At 38.1% G+C, this 22,561-nt stretch overlaps 4 protein-coding genes across 9 annotated transcripts; all 4 read left to right on the forward strand.

Moving 5' to 3' along the window:
- Positions 1 to 1,567: 1,567 nt before the first annotated feature.
- LOC112277672 (uncharacterized) lies at positions 1,568 to 5,307 on the forward strand. Of its 4 annotated transcripts, none has more exons than XM_090248076.1 (8): positions 1,568 to 1,925; positions 2,088 to 2,252; positions 2,468 to 2,641; positions 2,784 to 2,938; positions 3,191 to 3,311; positions 3,540 to 3,600; positions 3,871 to 3,922; positions 4,837 to 5,307. In XM_090248076.1, exons 1-7 carry the CDS (start codon positions 1,650 to 1,652, stop codon positions 3,897 to 3,899), a joined length of 981 nt encoding a protein of 326 aa, XP_090104202.1. In that variant the 5' UTR covers positions 1,568 to 1,649; the 3' UTR covers positions 3,900 to 3,922; positions 4,837 to 5,307. The 4 variants fall into 4 exon arrangements, 3 of the variants coding, with proteins under 3 accessions (XP_090104202.1, XP_024366029.1, XP_024366032.1); XR_016501213.1 differs by having other exon boundaries at positions 1,569 to 1,925; positions 3,540 to 3,627; XM_024510261.3 differs by lacking the exon at positions 4,837 to 5,307 and having other exon boundaries at positions 3,871 to 4,536.
- An 8,226-nt stretch (positions 5,308 to 13,533) lies between these two features.
- Positions 13,534 to 16,449, forward strand: LOC112277932 (chloroplast protein FOR GROWTH AND FERTILITY 2). The gene is made up of 3 exons (XM_024510801.3): positions 13,534 to 14,426; positions 15,207 to 15,565; positions 15,702 to 16,449. The coding sequence occupies exons 1-3, from the start codon at positions 14,079 to 14,081 to the stop codon at positions 16,159 to 16,161; spliced, it is 1,167 nt and encodes a 388-aa protein (XP_024366569.1). The 5' UTR covers positions 13,534 to 14,078; the 3' UTR covers positions 16,162 to 16,449.
- Positions 16,450 to 16,728: 279 nt separating this feature from the next.
- LOC112277930 (uncharacterized) lies at positions 16,729 to 20,728 on the forward strand. 3 transcript variants are annotated; one of them, XM_024510799.3, is made up of 10 exons: positions 16,729 to 16,855; positions 17,096 to 17,330; positions 17,584 to 17,674; positions 17,889 to 18,029; positions 18,143 to 18,201; positions 18,359 to 18,426; positions 18,898 to 18,949; positions 19,041 to 19,184; positions 19,483 to 20,091; positions 20,225 to 20,728. In XM_024510799.3, the coding sequence occupies exons 2-10, from the start codon at positions 17,232 to 17,234 to the stop codon at positions 20,417 to 20,419; spliced, it is 1,458 nt and encodes a 485-aa protein (XP_024366567.1). In that variant the 5' UTR covers positions 16,729 to 16,855; positions 17,096 to 17,231; the 3' UTR covers positions 20,420 to 20,728. The 3 variants fall into 3 exon arrangements, with proteins under 3 accessions (XP_024366567.1, XP_024366566.1, XP_024366568.1); XM_024510798.3 differs by lacking the exon at positions 16,729 to 16,855 and having other exon boundaries at positions 16,913 to 17,330; XM_024510800.3 differs by lacking the exon at positions 16,729 to 16,855 and having other exon boundaries at positions 17,151 to 17,359.
- A 270-nt stretch (positions 20,729 to 20,998) lies between these two features.
- On the forward strand, positions 20,999 to 22,284 carry LOC112277933 (uncharacterized). The gene is made up of 2 exons (XM_024510802.3): positions 20,999 to 21,218; positions 21,444 to 22,284. Exons 1-2 carry the CDS (start codon positions 21,112 to 21,114, stop codon positions 21,676 to 21,678), a joined length of 342 nt encoding a protein of 113 aa, XP_024366570.1. The 5' UTR covers positions 20,999 to 21,111; the 3' UTR covers positions 21,679 to 22,284.
- The last annotated feature ends 277 nt before the right edge of the window (positions 22,285 to 22,561 follow it).

The following is a 22,561-nucleotide window of genomic DNA, read 5'->3' on the forward strand; positions in this document are numbered from 1 at the left end:
TGGAAATAAGATGAGTTTATTGAAGATTTGTATGGGTCAATTTAACATTCTTCTAAAATCAATCATGCACATTTTAAATTAAGGCCAACAAAAAATAAATCATAATAATACAATAACAACAACTATGTTATGAATATATTTAATCACACAAAATTTGACCTACAAAACTTTGGTCTACGAGATCTTTTATATTCTGTGTATAATTGACACAAGCTTAATATGCTCTTTTACTTATTTATTTGTAAGCTTAAAAGAGTGCAAGTATGAATTACATATGTGTGTATATAGAAATATATAAAAACATATAAATATACACATTGAATCATAATAAAATTGATTGTGAAGTTGATACATATATATTTTTCTTATTCATACGTACATACACCCACACATGTATAATCATGCATATATATTCATTCTAAATTATAAATTTAAAAATATTCAAGTGATGTTGGTGAGTTTAAGACAGAAACTATATATATATATATATATATATACATATATATATACATACATATATCCATATATTTTTAATAGATTAATTAATTGTGAAATTATTGCAAATAGATATATTGTGGTTTTAATTATTTAATTATTAAATACACTACATTTAAATTATACTTTGCATTGTGGTCTCTTGTTACAAGGATGGATTTTTTTTTAGGAAATTTGTACAGCTGGAAATAATGTTCACAATACTGTGTGGTCATTGCCTCAAGATCAACCAACCCATGAATAAGTGGCACAATTATAAATGAGTTTTTTTTGTTGCATAGTTTATTTATATTTTTAGTTTATCAGAGCGAATTATAAAAAGAAAAGGAAAAAGAAAGTTGACATCAACTTCATTTTTAAAAGTAAGAAAGCATGAAGTACTACATTGAAACAGAATATTTACTGAAATTTACAAAACTAGAAATATTTTTAATATTTTAGTTTTGATAATGCCAGTCAAAACAGAGTCGTAAATATAAAATGTCAAATCCATTATCATTAACAATTTAATTACTGAGATAAAAACCCTCTTCAGCATTTTTGGATCTATTTTTACATTTTACAATTTAAAATATCTAACTATTGTATTGATTTTATTTACGTATGCATAAGTTTAATAATCACAGAACTGCATGTAAATCTTGAACAACCACATGTGATAAAAAAAAAATTTAACTATTTCGAATAGTCCCAAGCCAAAAGGAGGTAAAGATATTCATCCAAAAGCATTCCATGTGCACACTTAGCCAACATTAAAGCCAAAATAACTTACCTCCTTTTAAACACAAAATGTTTCACCCACAAAAAGAAAATAAAATAAAAGTGAGGATATATTTAATATGTGTCGATCACCTTGGATATATCTCCTTCAGAAATAGATAATCTTAAATTTTTAAATTATTAACTTATTTTTCATATTTACATTTGTTGATCAAGGGTATAAAATAAATCACATTTTTGCCATGGAATGGTTCTATTCACGGTGATAGGGAACCCAGAGCATGGAGAAAGGGCCTCATGCGGAATTAGGGTATCACAGGTGAAGCCGTGCGGGTTGTGTGAGCCCAGGGCCAAGAGGGGCTTTCGTTTCGGCGTAGCGCGAGGTTTAGGGTTTAAGCCGAGAGCTGAAGGATTTCGTCGCAGCGTTGTTCACCATGGCGGAGCAGGACGCGATCGGGGCTGCGGCCTTGCGCGACATGAAGCAGGGACTCGATGAAATCACTGAAAAATTACGGCTACTTACTGAGGAAGTGAGGTCAGGTCAGTTGCCCACCAAGAATGGCATCAGTTATCTCGAAGTGAAGCACCTGCTTCTGTTTAGCTATTGTGAAACCCTCGTCTTCTACATGCTTTGTAAAAGTGAAGGTCGCAGCATCCAGGACCACCCTCTCTGGCAACGCCTGGCCGAAATCAAATTCGTTCTAGAAAAGGTGAGAATTGTCTCAATACTCCAAATCGTCTTTGCAGGCGTCTCGTGATTTTGGGTTGCTCGGGAAAGGACATTGGGGTAATCCACCAATGTTCTGAATTTCTAATTTATTACCGTATGAAGGAACAAGGCACTGATGGCTGTTTAATGTTTGGCTTGGCAGATTCGTCCCATTGATAAAAAATTAGAATATCAAATAGACAAATTGTTAAGGGCAGGTCAGACTCCAGCAGGAGATGCCACAGGAGATGAAGTTGGGAAAGAAGACGCGCTGGCTTACAAGCCAAACCCCGACATGCTCGTATCAAAGCTGGACCAGATGGCGGAGGTTAGACTGTTCTGTCATCTTGTTTTCCCTTCCTTGCTGAAGCAGTTATTGGTTAGCGGCCGTTCATTAGCGCGGTAGGGCGCGAACTGGGACAAGCACCTAATCTTTGGGATATGCATTCAAGGAATTTATGTTTGGCGTTGTCAGCTGTTGTAAAGTTAGTTTGCAACACGGATGCTAAATCTGATTGTCTTTGTTGATTTGTATGTAAACAGGATGGTGGAGGAGTTTACAGACCTCCCATGATAGCCCCTGCAGCCATGGAAGAGAATGGTACTGGCCGTGATCGGCGTTCAAAAGCTCGAGCTGAGAAAGATATGGCACGGCGTGCAGCCCGTAGTTCTTTCATTAAAGAACTGGCCAACGAAGTGGAAGGCAGACCTGAGGAGGTAAGATGTCTATTTCGGAGTTTGTGCTTACAGCATTAGTTGCTGCTGTAATTCCCTACCCTTAGTATGGTAGTGACTTGTCTTATTTGCTTGCTTACCATAACCATCATCGTGGTCTTACGCTTTTTCGTGTTTTGAATAGGTGCGCGAGACTTTGGGTACTGAGAACAAGGAAATGCTGAGAGATATAGCACGTTTGGAGAAACGTGCAGAGCAGGAAGAAGAACTCTTTGCTCGTGTACCATTAAACAGAGAAGAGCGTAGGAAGGTCAAGAACTTGAAGAAAGGACGAAGCGGGTATGACTTTGTTTTCTGTTTTTTGCTTGATGCATCTACTTGGTCATCAGCTCTTTCTTCTTGATAAAGTGTTCATGTGAGGCGATGGAACTGAGACTCTATTTTTGAGTTGAGGTTTTTTGATTGGTGGCTTTGCAAGGTTTTCCACCGTTAGTGTTTTGGTTGCTTTAACTGCAGGTATTTTGACCATTTGTCTCTGTTCAAGGCTATGTTATGCATAACAAATTTCGATCCTTTTCTCCTTGTGAACAGGCTGTTGGGTATGCTCGATGATTTTGAAGATGATGTTGTTGGTCTTACAAATATGGATGAAGTACCACAGCATCAGTCAAATTGGCCCTCAAGTGGCAAGTCTCCAAAGAAGAAATCAAAGGTATGAATCAACGTCATCAGCAGTGTCATTTTTGAATGTAACAAACATGACTGTTATCTTTATCTCAATGAAAAGACCATCGTGCCAAGAAAGAAGATCTCCTGTTCTTTAGGTATGATGTAAGGCATACAGTGGATTTAAAATTCTGTTCATGAGAGGTTCGAGGGTTTTCTTTGTAAATCTTTTTTTAATGTCACTCGATATTGAGATTGTTGTATAAATCTGCAGTACAATGGTAATGACAATGATGCTCCCGAGGACTTTGGAGAACGACCCAGAAAACAGAAAGGCAAGAAGGCCCGTAGATAGATCAAAGGTTAATCATTTGCTATCTGGCTTTATTTCGCGCTCTTGATCTTTTCAGCTGTTCGTTTACTTGATTTACTCATTTACATCTTTTTAATTTTATGGTTCATATCGTTCGTGTATTTAGTTCGGTTTTGAGTTGCTTATTTCTGAGATTTATGTGTTTTAATTTTTACGATGTTTATTTTGCTTTAAGGTTTCCAGATCTTGTACCGAAATAAAGTTGATGACAAATTGAGTTGGCCCTGTGCAGCTAACAGGAAAACTTCTGGTTTCAAATGACGATACCAGCCATCAGCTCCTTGGTTATATTCTCGATCACCATTGCCCTCGCTACTAGATTTGGTCCAGAATTTTGGCGATATTTATTGGTTGGAATCTAACTAGTCAAGTCAAGTCGGAGTTCATTTTTGTAGTTCAATGAGGTGATCCAGGTGACACACATCGATATGTCAAGGAATGCTGACATGAAATATGTACTCTTGATATGCTGGTATAAGAAAAGAATTGCTTTAGAAGGCAGCGTATGCCAGGTTTAGTTCTAGCGGCCTTTCAGAGTGAGTACTCAGAGATCGGGCTGTTCTTTTCAAGTTCTTTTCGTAGTGATTATCATATTTAGGTGTCTCAACGGAAATCGTCTCAAAACAGCATTTGGGCCCAAATACTAACGCGAGGACCTCAGCTTTCACAGATCATATGCTTCACTCCTCTACACGTTAGTGACACATTCATTCCTTATTAGATGTTGAATTAGCGTTCTAGTGTTTTGGGTGGCTGTCAAGATCACAGTCCGTTGCAGACCATCTTTGTCAGCCCTGAATATTTGTGTAGATTCTCACTAACATCATTTTAAAGACGGCGGTGGATGAGTCGCTCTTGAAATTTCTAAGGACGAATCATCTATCGTATTGGCTTGGAATTGTTGATTTCTGAATTCCTTGTCACCCTGTGGTACCCTCATTATTGCATGAACTATGTCCCTTTCCATGTCAGCAGTTAATTTCTAGTTTATTTATTTCCCACTCTCATCCACGTGGTTGCTCTCTGGGACACACAGCTGCTTCAAGCAGAAGATGAGGGGCCCCGCCTTGAAACGTTTGTAGGATCCATGTTTCTAATAGCGATTCACGCTTTATCAGGATAGTTGGGAATAGAGTACTATCCTGAGATGGAAAGGTATCTAGTCCACTTACAAGTCCTATATCTCCTGAATGTGCAGAAAGAATCGTGTCGTCCACCACGAGAAGGCTGCACGATTCCCGAAAGGATGATTTTGTTCGAGATGGAAGACTGCCTGGCGAACCATATTCACAGGCATGAGGAGCTTCAGATTACAGGGTGTTAATCGAATGCTGAGGAAATGAGTGAGACTCCACACTTCGTCATGTTCTTCAGATCAAATTTGCACAGCAATATTTGTTCTCTGATGCTGTCTACAATCGAACTGTTTCCAACTTTCCCTCAACCATCCTTCAGTTACCCTTATTGGACCACTATTTGATCCAACTTTCCCTCAACCATCCTTCGGTAACCCTTATTAGTCCACCATTTGATGGGATCCAGGTATCATTACAATTCAGAAAACCTTTCTCATACCTAATTACTCTTCTTTCTTTCTATGTCACTCATGTAACAAAATAAGATTATATATATATATATATATATATATACAATATTGTTAATGCCATTACAATTTTTGTTATTGCCACCATAATTTATGCTATTGTCACAACTTGCCATCTACTACAATTTGCCATCTACCACCTACATCCACCTAAATAAAAAATATCATATATATGTATAAAAAAGTATTTATATTTAATATTTATGTATTATTAATATTTTGAAAATAAAAATATTCTTTTTTATTAAATTTTTTATTTGAAAAAGATTATTCTAAATGAATACAAAATTTAGAATATCATTACATTAGCAATATTCTCTCTCTCTCTCTCTATATATATATATATATATATAAAGAGCAAGAAACATAAACTATAAATTTTGAGTATAGTTCTTTGATATTGTTTTTGGTTGTGTAGCAAAGTAAGTACAAAAACTACGGCTATTTAGAATTTAGAATTTCTTACCTTCTACAAAAATGCTTGTGGATATTTTCCTTCAATAACATATAATTAAAAACATGAAGTAAAATAATAGTATTAAAAATAGGTGAATGTGGGATCGTGATATATACAATGAGAATATTTTCAAAAACTTATTTCTAAATGCAACAAAGATACAAAAAATCCTTCAAAATTATTATAATTTCTAATGTTATATATATATATATATATATATATATATAGAAGATGAATATGTACTTATCTTAGGCCCTTCCATATATCGTAGATTTTTAAAATTAAATAAAAAATATAGAATTCAATAAATATTATGTTTGTATTAGAATATTAGATTTTCATATTGATATGCTATTTGAATATTTAAAAAATATATAAAAAACAACATTGGTTCAATTTATTTAAAAAGTTAACATACTAATTGAATAAAAATTGAAATAATTCAAAATAGATAAAGATAGTTATAAGAAAAAATATATTTATATATAAATAAAGAAACTTATAATTTTTATTCTTTTATGTATAAATAAGTTATATTAATATATTAATATTAGTATTTTAAAATCTCAAAATTGATAATAGAAATTAAACCTATTTCAATTCTTGTTTAACAATCTTGTATTTTTATTATGTTATCACATGTAAAAATTTAAAATAAATAATAATAATAATTTTAAAAATATTTACTTATGTTAAAACAAGATGGGAGCTCTCTTGGTTGATTTTTTTTTTTTTTTTTAATTAAAAAGTGTTTTATTTTAAAATTATCATAATTTTAATCTTTGTTTATATGTAATATTAGTATGATATAGTTGAAGATATGTAACTATTTTTTTTATATCTTTTCTAGTAACTTCTTATTTCTAATATATGAGAGAGAATATCAAATCAATCCATCTAAAACTTAAATTGACCCACTTTAATAAATTAAATATCTGTTGTGGTGATTCTTCACAATTCACCAACTTTCTTGTATTGTAAAATAGTCTTCATGTTACTCATTTCTACCTTTGCAACTAACCTTTAACACTTAAATTCCTTACCCCTCTCACCTACTTGCAAAAACAACACATCACCAAATGTAAAATCTTAGGTAATAGTGTGTCAAGGATAAGAATTCGATGAAAAAGAAATTCAGACAAGTAAGCCTTGATTCAAAGAAAGCTAACAAAATATAAATAAATAAGTATGTATATTGAAAGAGAAACTAGAATGGCTATTGCCAAAAGACAAGAAAACTAGAGACCCTTGAAACTAGACTAGAAGCAAGAAAGGAGTTGACAAGAGTGAAGAAGCCTTCACTCTTGTCTCTATATATACTATCTTACTAGGGGCTACGTGGCGACGTTCTATAGGACCTCCAATATGTGTTGACTTTGTAGGACACATGCCTTGACTTACAAGGCAAGTTTTTCTATGTGTGGGACACATAGTTAGCTTGATCTTCAAGCTAACAACATGTGTGGCACATGGCCGACTTGTTGATCATGTTTCTAATCCAAAAAGTCAATTAAAGACACCTATGAAGTCAAAATAGTGTCTATGAAGCTTCTAGGAAGCTTCCATATTAAATACTATAAAATTAACTTATTTTTACTTATTTTTACTTACTTCCATCTATTTGTATATGTAATTACTAGCTTACATGAGTATGTCCATGACATCACCCTCCTTTCTAGGAACGAGTTCCACGAGGAGTCGTCATCATATGTTGATGAAATCTATGATGCGACAAATTGTATTTGCCACATACTCTGATCTTTGTTCTCTTCGAAGATGATTGATAGGGCCTCTCAACCATCGGTAGTATCCCATACTAGGGCGGGAAGACCACCTAGTTATTTGATCATTGTTGAGGCCTTCATAACTTCCTTCGAATAGAACATTTGCAACACCTTCAAGAGTTGTTTCTACCTCTAGCAAAATCACCAAACATCGGGAGTCCCTTCCCAAATCGTGATACCAAACGCATTGTATCTTACCATCTATTCGAGGAAGAACATGTTGTTCTTGAAGATCTTCATCTCGATTGTGTCGTCTTGAAGGTTGTGACAATCGTAATGTCTCTTTCGACAGGTCAGCAAATGCAGGCTCTTGAGTTGAATCCGCTGGTTGTTGATTCTCCATCTCCTGAGCGTCACAACTACAAAGAAGCTACAAACAAGGATTGAAAGTAGAATGATATCTTGCCTAGATCTTGTTTCTTCTATAAAGAAGGTTTTCATCTTGATTTTGATGGATGTTGTCGATGAAAAGCCTCCACCACCTGTGTTGCATTTGCAAGATTCTTTATTGGCTCCCATGTGCATTCACTAATATCATATCCACACCAATGGACAAGATATTCTAATTTATTTTACCGTTGCCTTGAATCTAAGACTTCTTCCACTTCAAACTCTTTATTATTGTCTACTTCTATAAGAGGAGGTGGAGCTTATCTTCTTCTTGGTATGTCCACTCTCTTGTATGGTTCAAGAAGAGACACATGAAATACTGGATGGATTTTTATTGACTCCTGTAGATGTAAACAATATGCAACTGGATTGATTTGTGCAGAAATAGAAAATGGTCTCAGCCTTCGATAGTCCAACTTGTCACAAGGACGAGTGGTTTTGATATTGCCACAAAGTAACCATACCTTATCACCCATGTGGAATGGTGGTTGTTCCTTTTGATAGACATCCGCATTGACCTTTTGATTTTCTTGAGCCTCTTTTAACTGCGCCTTCATCGTTGCATATAGCTCTAATAAATGAATCGCCAAATCTTTCGCAGTAGGATTATCAACTTTTGAAAAGTCAAAAGTATCAAGTCGTGGATGATAACCATAATTAGCAAAGAAAGGTGTTTGTTTTGTTGAAGAATGTATCGTGTTATTGTAAGTAAACTCTGTCAATCGCAAAAGAATTGTCCAATCATCTTGTTGGTAGTTAATGGTACATCTTAAATATTGCTCCAAAACTTGATTAACACGCTCTGTTTGTCCATCAGTTTGAAGATGGAATATCGAAGATAGTTTTATATCGACTTTTAGAATCTTGAAAAGAGTCCGCCAAAATCTTGATACAAATTGAGTTCCTCTATCTAATATAATATCCTTGAGTAATCCATGATAGCGATAGATATTGTCAAGAAAGAGCTTTGCTGTTTCTTCACCTGTGATAGATTTTGTATATGGTACAAAATGTGCCATCTTGGTAAAACGATCTACTATCACGAATATAGAGTCATAAGAACCTGAGATTGGAAGATCCGTGATGAAGTCCATAGAAACAGAAGACCATGGTTGTTCTGGAATGGATAATGGCTGAAGAAGTCCGTAAGGTCAATGACGAGGAATTTTTGATCTCGAGCAAACATCACAAGATTGTATAAAATCTTTCACTGCTTTTCACATTTGTGGCCACCAAAAATCTTTGGATATTAGTTCCAAAGTTTTATTGTACCCAAAATGTCCTGCTGCTGGGAAGTCGTGACGAGCTTGAAGAATACATAAATGTGCTTCTCCTTCTAGAATATATAGGCATCCTTCGAAATAGAGTAGATTGTTCTTGAATTCAAATTTAGAGGGATCATGAGATTTAGAAGAATTATTCTTGATATCATGAACAAGAGGGTCTGAAGACATACTTAATTGGACTTACTTAAAAATAGTTAAATCAACAATCAATGTTGATTTTATTGCTCGAAGATGAAATTATTCTTGCTTCAAGAGAACCGTTCTTTGTTATTCAAAACCTACATCTCCTTCTTTTGGTGCAAGAGAAGAACGTCTAGATAAGGCATCGGACAAACCTTGTTGTTTTCTTGGTCGATAAGTGATGATGAACTCGAATCTTGATAAAGACATGCTCCAACGAGCTTAACGACGATTTAATATGTGTGCTGACATAATATATTCGAGGTTCTTGTGATCCGTATACACCATGATTGGACTAGAAGTGCCTTCTAGATAATGATGCCATTCTTGAAAAGAATCCACAATTGCAAGAAGTTCTTTGTTGTGGATCTCATAATTGATTTTTGCTACTGAGAATTTTCTTGAGTGAAAGGTTGTTGAATGAAGTTTGTCATCTGTTCCCATTTGTGACAAAACCGCATCTAGAGCAAAGTCTAATGCATCTGTTTCCATAAAGAATGCTTTGGAAAAATCAACATGATACAAGATTGGTACAGAAACAAACGCTGTCTTCAAAGATTCAAAAGAAACTTCTACTTCTTGATTCCATTGGAGTTTATCTTTACAAGTCAAGCGTGTAAGTGGAGCTGCAACTCGAGAGAAGTCTTTGATGAAGATCCGATAGTAGTTGGCAAATCCCAAAAAGCATTGGACATCTCTTACCATTTTTGGAATCTTTCAATCTATAATAGTTTGAACTTTCTTAGGATCCATCATAAGTCCATCATTTGAAATGATGTGACTTAAGAAATCGACTTGAGTAGTGTGGAGTACTCACTTTTTTATCTTAGCATAGAGTCCTACATCTCTTAATTTTTGCAACACACCATGAACATGAAGTTCATATTCTTCTAGATTCTTAGAATAGATCAAGATGTCGTCTAGATAACAAACCACAAAATCATCCAAAAACTCTCAAAAAATATCATTCATTAGATGTTGAAAAGCTGCTGGTGCATTTGTAAGTCCAAAAGGCATGACGTTGTATTCAAAATGTTTATACTTAGTTTGAAACGTAGTCTTCTATTCATCTCCTTCTTTCATGCATATTAGATTGTATGCTCTCCGGAGATCTATTTTTATATAGATCTTAGCTTGATTCAGTTGTTCAAGAAGTCCAGATATTAAAGGTAGTGGATACCTATTCTTGATGGTAATCTTGTTGAGTCCTCGATAATCAACATACATCCGCAATGATCCATCTTTTTTCTTCACAAATAGAATTAAAGCTCCTGTCGCAGAGTTAGAATGGCGTATGAAATTCTTGGCTATATTTTCTTCAATATACTCCTTGAGTTCAGTCAACTCATTTTGTGATAAATTTTAGATTGGTCCGAATGGCAATTGTGCTCCTTCTTGAAGGTCAATTGAGCAATCATAGAGACGATGTTTCGGAAGTGTATCTGCATTCTTTTTTTCAAATACATCTTGAAATTCTTGATATTGGCTTGGAATGCTACTTGAATTCTTTCCACTAGTAGAAACCGGTGTGGCATAAATAATATATGGTGATTCTTTCATAGTAGCATGCAAGAAAGCTTTTGCACCTATAAATATGGGTTTAATTGAACTGGACTTATGACTATCTACTTGATTAACTATACTGTTAGTTATACTTTTAGGGAAAGTAAGAGTTCAGAAAATCCAATCTATTTGAGGGTTGTATTTTTCTAACCACGATAAACCTAAAATGACTGGATTAGAGGGAGATCTAATAATATTAAATACTACAAAGCTATTATGACTATTGATTATTACTTCTATAGGAAGGGTTTCGTGAGTAATATCTCCAGAAGACAATGGACGACCATCTATGACTTCTACATGAACAGGTTTAGTTTTCTTTACTAAAGATATGCTATGTCTTTTAGTAAATTCTTCATCTAAGAAACATGCTGAGGCTCCTGAATCTAACAAGGCAGAGGCTTTGTAATATTTAGGTCCTAAAATAACATTTAATGTAAAACAAGGAGAGGACTCTGAGGAGAGAATAGGACTTTTACTAGATGTTGTGCAAGGTTCCAACCACACGGTCCCTATTGTAGGTGGACAAACTCGTTTTTCGACATATTATCTTCTTTCATAGCGATACTCCTCATTTTGTGATTGCATCATTTCTTTGGACAATGTTGAGCAGTGTGCTTTAGTTCTCCATAATATAAATATAATCCTTCTTGACGATGACGAGTCTTTTCTTGCTTAGTAAAAGGTTTGAAATGTACTGCATCAATTTACATATCCTCTACTTTCGAATGTATGTGTTAAAGAGGTGTTGGTATTGCCATTGAATTATAATAACATTGAGGTCCACTTGTATGGTTCTTAGATCAAAATTCAAAAAGATGATTATCGCACTTTACATCAAAATCAATTGCTTGACTCAATGTTTGAGGATCAGGTAAGTTGAGGATTAATTTTTTTACCTCATATTGTAATCCGTAGAGAATCTGGCTAATAAGTGCAACATCATCTCACTTGATATCACTTACAAGTTGTCGAAATTGTGAAGCGTATAACGTTACTGATCGATTGCCTTGTCGTAAAATACGGATCTTATTGGTTGCTACACGAATTGCATCATGTTCTCCATACATGGATCAAAACTCCACCAGAAAAGCTTCTAGATTATCCAATATTGGATCTCGTCGTTCAAGAAAAGATGAAAACTACGATAGTACTGAATCTAAAAGAAGCGTACCAATGAATCTAACTTGCGATCCTGGAGTTGGATAGCTTTGGGGTTGAAGTTCAATCACAAGTTGCACTTAATTGATAAATCCTCGAAACTTGGATCTGGTGCCATCAAACTTCTCGGGTAGGAAAATTCTTGGTTGTCTAACATTTGAAAGGCGTTCCACCATAGGAGAAAGGACATGGTTAGGTGCAGATGTTGAAGCAGATCCAACCATTTCTATATCTTCACTTCCTGCCAATCTTGTTGCTCCTTGTGGTAGTAAATTGAGTTGATGCATCGTAAGCATTAATTCCCTCAATTGCTCTTACATTTGTGCCATTGCACTCTTCATTTCAACAAGTTCTGCGATGATAACAGTTAGAAGAGAGAAGATGTCTAATATCGCTCAAGACAAATAGAAGAGATGACTTGGGAACAAAGAAAATACTAAGGACAATATCAGTTTAGAAGAAGATAATCTACAACTTCTAATATGCTTATATCTTATAAAAAAAAAAGAGTAATCTACTCTTAATCAACATTAGACAAAGCTCTGATATTGTAGGTGTACTCTTGTCAATCTGTCAAGGACAAGAACTCGATGAAAAAGTAATTCAAACAAGTGAGCCTTGACTCAAAGAAAGGTAACAAAATATAAATAAATAAGTATGTATATTGAAAGAGAAACTAGAATGGCTATTGCCAAAAGACAAGAAAACTAGAGACCCTTGAAACTAGAGTAGAAGCAAGAAAGGAATTGACAAGAGTGAAGAAGGCTTCACTCTTGTCTCTATATATACTATCTTACTAGGGGCTACGTGGCGACATTCTATAGGACCTCCAATATGTGTTGACTTTGTAGGACACATGCCTTGACTTACAAAGCAAGTTTTTTTACGTGTAGGCCACATAGTTAGCTTGAACTTCAAGCTAACAACATGTGTGGTACATGGCCAACTTATTGACCACATTGCTAATTCAAAAAGTCAATTAAAGACACCTATGAAGTCAAAATAGTGTCTATAAAGCTTCTAGGAAGCTTCCATATTAAATACTATAGAATTAACTTACTTTTACCTATTTTTATTTACTTCCACCTATTTGTATATGTAATTACTAGCTTACATGAATATGTCCATGACATAGTGTAGGAGAAAAATACAATGGAGAGTAGAGACATATAAGTTGATTAAAGTTTAAAGAGGGCTGATATAATATTTCTCTAGACTAATACTTATAGAATGCACTTCCATTACTTCCAAAAACAATATCCAAAGTGACATGCTCTAAATTTGAAGAAAGCATAAAACCAAAAACTTAGTACCAAACAAAAATGATACAATTAATATACCCAAGACCACAGCTCAATGAGAATTGCGGTCATCACAACGGATGAACAATTAATTACCCCCCCCCCCCGCCTCCCAATCAGAAAGTTATCTTTCAGAGTCACCCGTTGGGGGGACGCTATTCGCCAACTCGACAGTCCACCCTGTAGTGCCAAATCATCCAAATAAAATCCACGTCACGTCCACGTGGTCGTCACGTACACTCACACATACGCGCAGTTGTTGTGAAGACTTTCCCATAGGAAAGGGGCCATAACGAGAGCCCCAGCTGCTGCCCCTGCTGCGAGATCTTGGGCTCAGCTTGGCACTGCACTGATGAGGGTGGGCTTGAATAAGCTTAAGCTTTTGGTCCACACTCATCCTTCCTCGTTATCTCAGACCATTTCATTGCTTCATTGTGGTCGAAATCCAGTTTAGGCGAGAGTTTGAGGTGGAGAAGTAATTGGGTTCCGTGGTTTTGGAGAGGTTGATGCATTTTTGGGAAGTTTGGGTGGAGGAGGAGTTTTGATGATGTGGGTGCAGGGGAAGAATGGCACTAGCGTAATTTCTGTATGAGCGATGAGTGGATTCGCCTCCATTTATGTAAGGAGGAGCTCAGGATTTTTTGTTGTTTCTCATTTGTGTTTCGGGTAAGAGTTGGTGGTTCAGTGTGAGTTTGATTTCGAAGGAGTTGAGAACATGGCCACTTGTATGAGCAATGTTTTAGCGTTGCGCACTGGGAGCTATCAGGCTCTTAAGGAAAGGGTTGAAGTTGAGGAGAAGGGATTCGTTTCTACGGGTGTAGTTCGTAGGCGCAGCATTAGGTCATTGAAAGGTGGGTCGAGGATTGGACCAAGCTCTTTTGAAGCGTGTGTATTGAGGAGCAGTGGAGCCCTTGTAGCTCTGTCCCCTCAGAAGAAGACGGTGGGCTCGGATGCGCTGACGTTTCTTGTGTGCCGTGCCGGTGCGGATGGAGGCCCTTCGGAGTTGGAGCCTTCATCAGAATCGTCAAAACCTAAAGAGAGTTTCAAGCTGTTGCTCAGGCTGGTATGGTTTTTCCTCTACTGTAGCTTTTATTTTTTTTTAATTAGGGGTTTTCTTTAGAATTTGCTGCGTGGAATACATATTTGTCGATGAAGTCATGAAACAAGATCGTTCAGTTTTTCATTTGATTGATGCGAATTCGGCGTATGGAATTCCAACTGCTGTGGTAAGAGTGTTATTTCTTGAAACTTTGTCGTCTTCAGAATTTTGTGTTCTTAAGTTTCATTTCATGTTTCTTGAAATTCACTCAAACCAATATTCCATTTTGCTTAAGAACAATGTCTAGCAGAGGCATCTTCCCATGTTTGAGCCTCGCTGTTGAAGATTTAGTTTCTTTGCGTATCCCGTCTACTTATCAGACATGTTTTATCCTAGAGCAGGAAGGGAAAGTACCCCATACGTGATTTGGTTTCTTGATTTCTTGATTTCCTGCTTTTTTGCAATTCGCACCAAGTAGTTAGAACATTTCTTTTGGCTATCTCTCTAGTCAACTCATAGAGTTCTATAGCGTGAACCGATTTTTGATTTGTAGGGTTCTAAAATTCCTTTCACAGATTGTAAATGCTGCTGCTTATGAGTTATCTCGTGAAATAGACATATGTTGTAAATATTTTATTTATTGGTTCGGTGTAGTTTGAGGGTTTCAAATTATGGAGCCTTGGGATAAAATTATCATATCAAACATCTTGCATGCTCTACTGGAATGTGTACAATTTGGCGATAGATACTGTACTTAAAGAATCATAACCAAACATTGCTCATTGTCGTGATTTTTACACGCAGATTCCAAGACTTTTGCCAGCTACAGCGATTGGAGTTGCATGTTGGTTTGTAAGGGGTCCAAATATTGCTCTCGCTGGTGTTGAGGCACCAAACTTCGTGGTTGGAGGAGAGGCTGCTCAAGGAGGGGCTTTATCTAGGGAGATTGCTAAAGCTGGAGGAGGAGTAGCAGCAAGTGCCTGGACCGGGCTGGTGGCAGGTGGTCTGCACACATTAACAGGGCCGGACCATTTAGCAGCTCTTGCACCTCTGTGCATTGGTCGATCAAGACTTCAGAGTTTTTCTGTGGGTGCTCTATGGGGCTGTGGTCACGATGCAGGTCAAGTCATTTTCGGTATCATCTTCCTCCTGCTGAAAGATAGGTACGTCTCTCTGAGTTTGACTCGAGCTAACGCTGGAGTTTCTGGGAGCAGGTTCAGTCATGTGCTACATTGCCGCTCTCTAGCCCCTCTGCTTTATGCTCACCTGGTTGCATCGGTGCCTTTTTTAAAATCGCAGGTTGCACCTTGGCGTTATTCAAACATGGGCTGCCCGTGTAGTGGGTCTTACACTGATTACCATAGGAGGAATGGGAATTAAAGAAGCACAAGAGATTGATGCAGCTGCTCCAGTCTTAGCTGAAGGGGAAATGCCAGCTGAGCCCGTGAAGAAATCCGTTGGTCCGGCGACTTTCATAACTGGCATTGTCTACGGATTACAACCTGATGCACTCTTGATGATTTTGCCGGCACTGTCTCTCCCATCACGAGCAGCAGGGGCTGCATTTTTGGGCATGTTCTTGCTGGGTACAGTTTTGGCCATGGGCAGTTACACTGCTTTTGTGAGCACTCTGAGCAAGGCATTGCAAGAGCGAGTACCAAAAATAACCTATCGGCTTACAATAGGATCTTCTTTGGTTGCCATATCACTCGGTATTGCAGTCTTGTTCGGAGAGGTATTCGGTTTCAGTCTGTTTTAGTCCACTTATTGTTATGTTACACACATCTCTGGACCAGCTTCGAACAATTATGAGCTGGCCGGCGTGATGCCTGCTTACAAGTAGGCCCCACTAATTCACGCATGCATTTGTGGTCCTAACCTTCAATTTTCCTCATGTGAAACTGTTGCCGCAAGGTTCAGGCTTATACCATCGCTACACCTTAAAGAGCTTAGCACCCGTCCATATGTCAGACAGTTCCAGTTTCTCTCTTGTATTTGAGTTCATAATGCATTATCAGGAAGACCTTGATCTTTCATTTTGCAGCTATTTCTGTTTTGGAAACCTGTTCTATTCCCCCTTTTTAATTTTTAATTTTTATATAGTTTTCGTTTTGGTTGTCATTTTAGCTTTCTTGAAGGAATTTTATGATGAAGGTGGCGATTGTATAAGAACTGCACATGCTGAATACATGTTGGTCTGCTTGATATGCTTCACACCACTACCCCTTTAACAAAGAAATGACGATTACAATTCCACTGGCTGTATAATTCCACTTTATTCGTTCTTCATCTCAACTATCTCGTTGCAGTAGCAGAAGGTTGAAAATCACTTTCTCGAAAGCTTTTGAATGTGTTGTTACCACGTACTCCACGATTCATTTCTTTTCTCATTCCTTTCCGTCGCATATCCATTGCCGTTTCTTCTCAACATCAGCAGTCATCGATTTCTTCTGGTACCTTTCACACTACACCAATGACAGCCTTCAACTGCGCCGCCGCTTTGTGCACGTCAGCAGCATTTGCGCCAAATGTCGAACCTGAAATTTTTGAAGCAACGCCATTCTAGGAATTGATCGATTGAACTAGGAATTACAATCTCTTACTGCATATTCAAGTTTCGCTCAGACAGTAGTTAAACATTACGAACCTAATGTTCAGATAATGAATCTGTGATGCTGTGCAAGTATGTGTAGTGACGTCGCAGTCGAAGGTGGTGAGTAAAGAATTGTCGAGAGGAGATTCGTCTTTTAGGGCATTTGCATCCTTTTCTCTACGTCAAGGTCCTCCGATTCATGCTTCGATTATCTGGGTTTTCTGGAAGTTGGTGACATGATGAGGAGTGCCGTACAAAGCTTGGTCAGAGTGAAGAAGCTCTGCCGCTCTCCTAACAATCATCGATGTCTACAAACGGCATTCTTTTCTTCGGAGGTGAATTCCTGTTTTCTTTGAAGTCAAGTGTGAGTGCACGATGGAGATGTTATTTGTTTGTTCTCTACGAGTTCGATGTAGGACAGAGGAATCGTTTCCCTCGAAACTTGAGACTGAGGTTTTGGCGCTTCCCAGAATTGTCGTGTGAGGTCGTCAAGTGCAAGCTTGCACTTGAATTCGTAATTGAGGCATTAACAACGTGCGATGTCGAAGTGGGTTTTTTCTGAATTGAGTTGTGGTGGATTGGAAACAGATGGAGAAGAAGCAAGCTGGTTCAGAAGATGAATACGATGTGGTTATCGTTGGTGGAGGAATGGTTGGTGCAGCAGTCGGCTGTGGCCTTGGTATGTATCTCGTAGCGATTATTGGTGTCGTTTGTGAGTGTTGCAATTAAGCCTCGATCGCATATTTTCAAAGTAGCTTACTAGGGTTTGGAAATGGAGGAAGGAGAATTTTCGATATTTTTGTGAGGTGTTCAATACTTAGAGGTATGACTTTCGTTAATCAGAAACAAGTACCCAACTCCAAAATTAACTTCGTGCTAGGACTTTGCAACAGCTTGTTCACCATTGTCGAGAGATCTGCGGGTGGCCATCATTGACAGTTCCAAACCAATGGCCGCACCAAAGCATGACCCCAAGGCCGTTCCAGACCAACGTGTCAGTGCGATTACTCCTGCTACCGTACGCTTTTTCAAAGGTTTCCTATCCTCTCCTGTCTCAGGGTTTTACTTTTTTCGCTTTTGGATATCAAAGAGCAACTAAAGCATTAATCAAATGTTTTAATGCATCTTTATTGAAGTTTTTGTGTAGAAGTGGGAGCTTGGGAATCTGTTCAAGCTGCAATGCCTACGCCCTTCGATGCGATGCAGGTGTTAGTCAATTCCTATGATTCAGTAGACTACCGGAAATCTGGTCAATTTTTTTATAATCACTTGACCTGCTCATTTGATAGGACTGGTCTCTGAATTTATCTCGTTTCGAAGGTTTCTTCTTTTTCTTCTTCTAATTATTATTATTATTTTCCAGGTTTGGGATTACGAAGGGCTTGGGTACACTCGTTACACTGCTGACGACGTCGGTGCATATGTACTAGGGTGGGTGCATGTATTCATCTCGTGAATTTTGGGAGATACACACAGATTTCTCTACTACATATTTCTCAATCCTATCGTCGCATGTAATCTTATGGTTTCAATGTGCGATGGATTGACATCTGCGTAAGCTGTGCCACATTACCGCTGTTAATTACCACATTTGCCAACTTTGTATGATTTAGGAAAAAGTTTCGCAACTTCAAGCCCCGCACTCTGCTGGAATGCTCCTCATGATAGATTAAGCACAAAATATTGTCAAACACTGAAGTCGTTTTGGGGTAAACAACAAAAAACATGAAGTAAGAACGACAAGAAAACAAAACAAAACAAATCAAAACAAAATTTAAGTTTCTGTAATTTGGCTTTCCCCAACCTCGAAATGGGAATTCCGTAGTTTTCCTGAGGGATGGTTTCTTTTTCTATGTGGCTCCTTTGTTGACAGTGGTTGCCTGTCGTCCATTTGTATTGCAGGTATGTAGTGGAGAATAAAGTGTTACTTGGCGCCCTTCGTTCCCGTATTGAGGTCAGCCCTTCTGTTTAAGGCTGTGTGCATGTTCTTGTACCCAACTCAATTCACGTTATCCAGGAAAGAATCTAATGGGCTGGGGTTGCAGAATGCAGGATCCGTTGATTTTATCTGTCCAGCACAGGTGAAATCAGTCCTTCTCCCAACTCCAAGTGGGCAAGGCCTCGATTCACCGCAAGATAGGGCGGAAGTTGGGCTCAATGACGGCAGGTCCTTAAGAGCACGCCTTGTGGTAGGAAGTTCGTTGCACATTTGTCTTATTAGACGATTAATATTGAATTTTGTAGTCCACCTATTGGCAAATATGACCTGCTTTTGCACTTTCAAGTTCTTCTAGCGTGTTTGAACCCTCAAAGTTGTTTTCTATGTTTATTCCAACAGCAGGTCAAGTTATAAGGTACTACCTCGAGGGCACTTCTTGAGTATATCACTTGCTACTTTCTCGTTTGCAATGCAAATTCAAGTCTGCACGTTTTGTGATTTGCAAAGTACAGTGTTTATCTGAACCCTCTATTGACTTTGGTGTCCAGGTTGGGGCAGATGGAGGCAGGTCAGCAGTAAGAGCGACGGCGGGCTTTCAAACAAGAGGATGGGAGTATAAGCAAAGCGCTGTAATCTGCACAGTGCGTGTAGAGACAAATCATGCTACTGCATTTCAAAGATTTTTGCCAACTGGGCCATTCGCGTTGCTGCCCTTGAACGACACCTACAGCAACATAGTGTGGACAACCACACCTGAAAAGGCTGATGCTCTTAAAACCATGTCAGCTGAGCAGTTTGTGGTAGAAGCGAACAAAGCATTAATAGATGATCATGGTCCAAAACCAGGATCAAAGATTGCTGAGATAGTAGGGAATGTGGTAACTTCCTCACCGCTGCTGGGTGCCATGGGTCCTTCAGCATCAGAGCCGTTCCAAGAACCCCCGCGAATTGTAGATTGCGCGACTCCGCGGCTTTCGTTCCCGTTGTCGTTAATGCATGCCAGCAACTATGTTGGGCATCGTGTGGCTCTTGTTGGCGATGCTGCTCATACGGTTCACCCACTTGCTGGACAGGGAGTCAATTTAGGGTTTGGGGATGCTGCTTCTCTCTCGAAAGTACTACAGAAAGGAGTAGAAACCGGCCATGATATTGGACAGGTAAATTTGTACTGGACACGTATTATACTGTTAGCAGCTGTGAATGTTGGTTTGTTTAAAAACTAGATTTCTGATGTGTGGCATTGAAGTCCTTTGGTGGCCTCAAGTGCGACATTAACATGTATGTTTGCAGATAGATTTGTTGGAGGAGTACGAGCGGGAACGAAAAAGGACCAACTTGACGATGATGGCTATTTTGGATGGATTCCAGAAAATGTATTCCAGTGATTTCGGTCCTCTCAAATATGCTCGCTCCTTCGGTTTCAATGCAGTCCATGCACTGGGTCCTCTAAAGAAGCAAATAATATCGTATGCAATGGGTGTATAGTGTCCTTTGATGTCCTGCTTTGTGAGAGTTGGGACAAGAAAAGCTGGCTTGTTCTTGGGAAAGCCTTATGAGACGCTACTTACAAGACTAGGATGCATGCAGTGTATAGCATTTGTGAACAATTTTTCCTCAAAGGTGAATGAGACCTTGGTCTTTAGACTGCATGCAGAATTCCGTAGTTGGCATTTATTTGCAGTTTGTTTGTCTTACACGTGATCGAGGACCCAGGTCGAATGGATTTTTATACGAAAGATATTGGGCCACTATGAACATGAGGATTTTGGCAAATAAATTTTAACTATCGAAGAATCTTCCTTTGCAACAGGATGGCTCATAAGAGAAGGTAGGAGGGGGGAAGATAGTTTGGAGAATATTTAAAAACAGGATTGGCCTCCATCTGGTCTTTTTGCAAAGAATTCATGTTGTTCCTCCTCACGAATAAAACCTGTTTCTCTTGTGTGAGTTCCTAGTCATATTTTTAGAAATGGTCAGCATCCTAACTGTATGCGGAGTGTTCATGCCTCTCAATCCATAACGAGAGGTAGAGGGGGGATGTTTTAATCATGTCATCGGAATAACCACTTGCCTCGCCTAAAAGGGAATATTTAAATTCTATTTTATAAAGTGGAGGTCGGAATTGCACTATATATAAATTAGTTACAGGATATTAAAAAATAAATATAAATAATGGAATGTTATTCAACAATGCTCCGCAGACACGTACCAGTTCTACATTACTAGTGGACGCGAAGACCATGCTGAAGCGAAGCGGAAATACGCAGAAAAAAACCAAAAGTCGGTAAGAATGTAGCTTTCGAGCTCTCAACTATTCTTCTCACATGATGTCGCAGCATCCCTTGAAGTTGTTTTAATAACAAACCAGTAATACTTTTGATGAACGGTGGATTACGGCTCCAATGAAGCTGGATCCTATCACGAGACGTACATGTTACGAAAGCAAAGAGTCCAGCATCACGTACTGTGGTGGTTGCACTGATGTCGTCGTGTCTAACTACATTCGCAGTGTCTGCGCGGAGAGTCTTCAGAATATTACAGAGATTCACCCACCTCGGAAGCAGAATCTCATTGCTGAGGTGCAGACCAAGTGTTTCAAGTTCTGCATGGTTCGTTGGTTGTCAGTGGGCAATGTTCTTCAGTGGTTTCAACTTCATTGGATGCCAGTTCAGGAATACTTAACAAGCAGCTTCAGGGCTTTTCGACGTAGCTCTTGGGGCGGCGTGGGAAGCTTCATAGCCTGATCGAAGCCCTCTACAGCATGTCGGAGATGGAAGAACTAGATTTGATCAGAAACCTCAACAAGAGTCCTCATCCTAGAATGGACTTAGTCGGTCGGCAATCGAGACACAAAATGCTTTAGAGAAAGACTCTAGTGAATTGCTTCTACTGGCCCTCTCACATCAACTCCCACAAACGGATATCCACGAACTAGTTCAAACGCTGCAGAAGTTCAATGTAACGCTTCGTAATTCGTGGTCTGAAGATAAGATTTACCACATCGACGCTGTTTTCTTAGATCTAAAGCATGCCTACCGATTGAAACCAGTTTTCAAGCGTGTTGTGGATTCAATGACCGACCACAATGTTTCATTCGAAGAAGGATGGAGGCCAGTTCGTCGCAGCTTTTCAAGCTTGAAGGTTATCTGTGAAGGCTTCTGCGAGGGCTTTTCGAAGTACTGCAACTGTCAAAATCTATATAGCACAAACATTTCTTTTGTTTAAACAACAACAAGAAAAAAAATAATCCTTCTTCTTTGCACATGTATAGATTAACTTTTGTGAAAATATCATACATACTCCTTGGAATTTGCAATAATATGAAGAATACCCCTATATTCTTGATAATAGCAAATATATCCCACTTTTTTGTGATAATTGCAAATCTAACCTTGAAGTTGGTAAGGTATAATTTTATTGCCATTTTGGATGAATTTGGGGTCCAAACCACATATTGTGTAGATTTTCGGCCTCCATTGAACCAAACAAGTTGCCGCTATATTTCAGTCCTGCCGCAATAATGCTTTGCTAAGCTATGCGATATTGGAGGTGATAAAACCATGAAGCAAATTGCCTGATGTTGTTGCTCGTGCATACAACTCTAGCATCCCCTAGCAAGCAAAATAA

This window comes from Physcomitrium patens, chromosome 26, assembly GCF_059467195.1.
Source record: "Physcomitrium patens ecotype Gransden chromosome 26, ASM5946719v1, whole genome shotgun sequence".
Taxonomy (NCBI): domain Eukaryota; kingdom Viridiplantae; phylum Streptophyta; class Bryopsida; order Funariales; family Funariaceae; genus Physcomitrium; species Physcomitrium patens.

Bases quoted from the DNA above. Each gene is read 5' to 3' on its own strand.
- LOC112277672 (XM_090248076.1), top strand. From the start codon at position 1,650: ATGGCGGAGCAGGACGCGATCGGGGCTGCGGCCTTGCGCGACATGAAG. The intron at 2,253-2,467 runs GTTAGACTGTTC...GTATGTAAACAG, and splicing joins AGCTGGACCAGATGGCGGAG to GATGGTGGAGGAGTTTACAG. The intron at 2,642-2,783 runs GTAAGATGTCTA...TGTTTTGAATAG, and splicing joins TGGAAGGCAGACCTGAGGAG to GTGCGCGAGACTTTGGGTAC.
- LOC112277932 (XM_024510801.3), top strand. From the start codon at position 14,079: ATGGCCACTTGTATGAGCAATGTTTTAGCGTTGCGCACTGGGAGCTAT. The intron at 14,427-15,206 runs GTATGGTTTTTC...TTTTACACGCAG, and splicing joins TCAAGCTGTTGCTCAGGCTG to ATTCCAAGACTTTTGCCAGC. The intron at 15,566-15,701 runs GTACGTCTCTCT...TTAAAATCGCAG, and splicing joins TTCCTCCTGCTGAAAGATAG to GTTGCACCTTGGCGTTATTC.
- LOC112277930 (XM_024510799.3), top strand. From the start codon at position 17,232: ATGATGAGGAGTGCCGTACAAAGCTTGGTCAGAGTGAAGAAGCTCTGC. The intron at 17,675-17,888 runs GTATGTATCTCG...ACTTTGCAACAG, and splicing joins AGCAGTCGGCTGTGGCCTTG to CTTGTTCACCATTGTCGAGA. The intron at 18,030-18,142 runs GTTTCCTATCCT...GTTTTTGTGTAG, and splicing joins TACCGTACGCTTTTTCAAAG to AAGTGGGAGCTTGGGAATCT.
- LOC112277933 (XM_024510802.3), top strand. From the start codon at position 21,112: ATGTTATTCAACAATGCTCCGCAGACACGTACCAGTTCTACATTACTA. The intron at 21,219-21,443 runs GTAAGAATGTAG...CTACATTCGCAG, and splicing joins CAGAAAAAAACCAAAAGTCG to TGTCTGCGCGGAGAGTCTTC.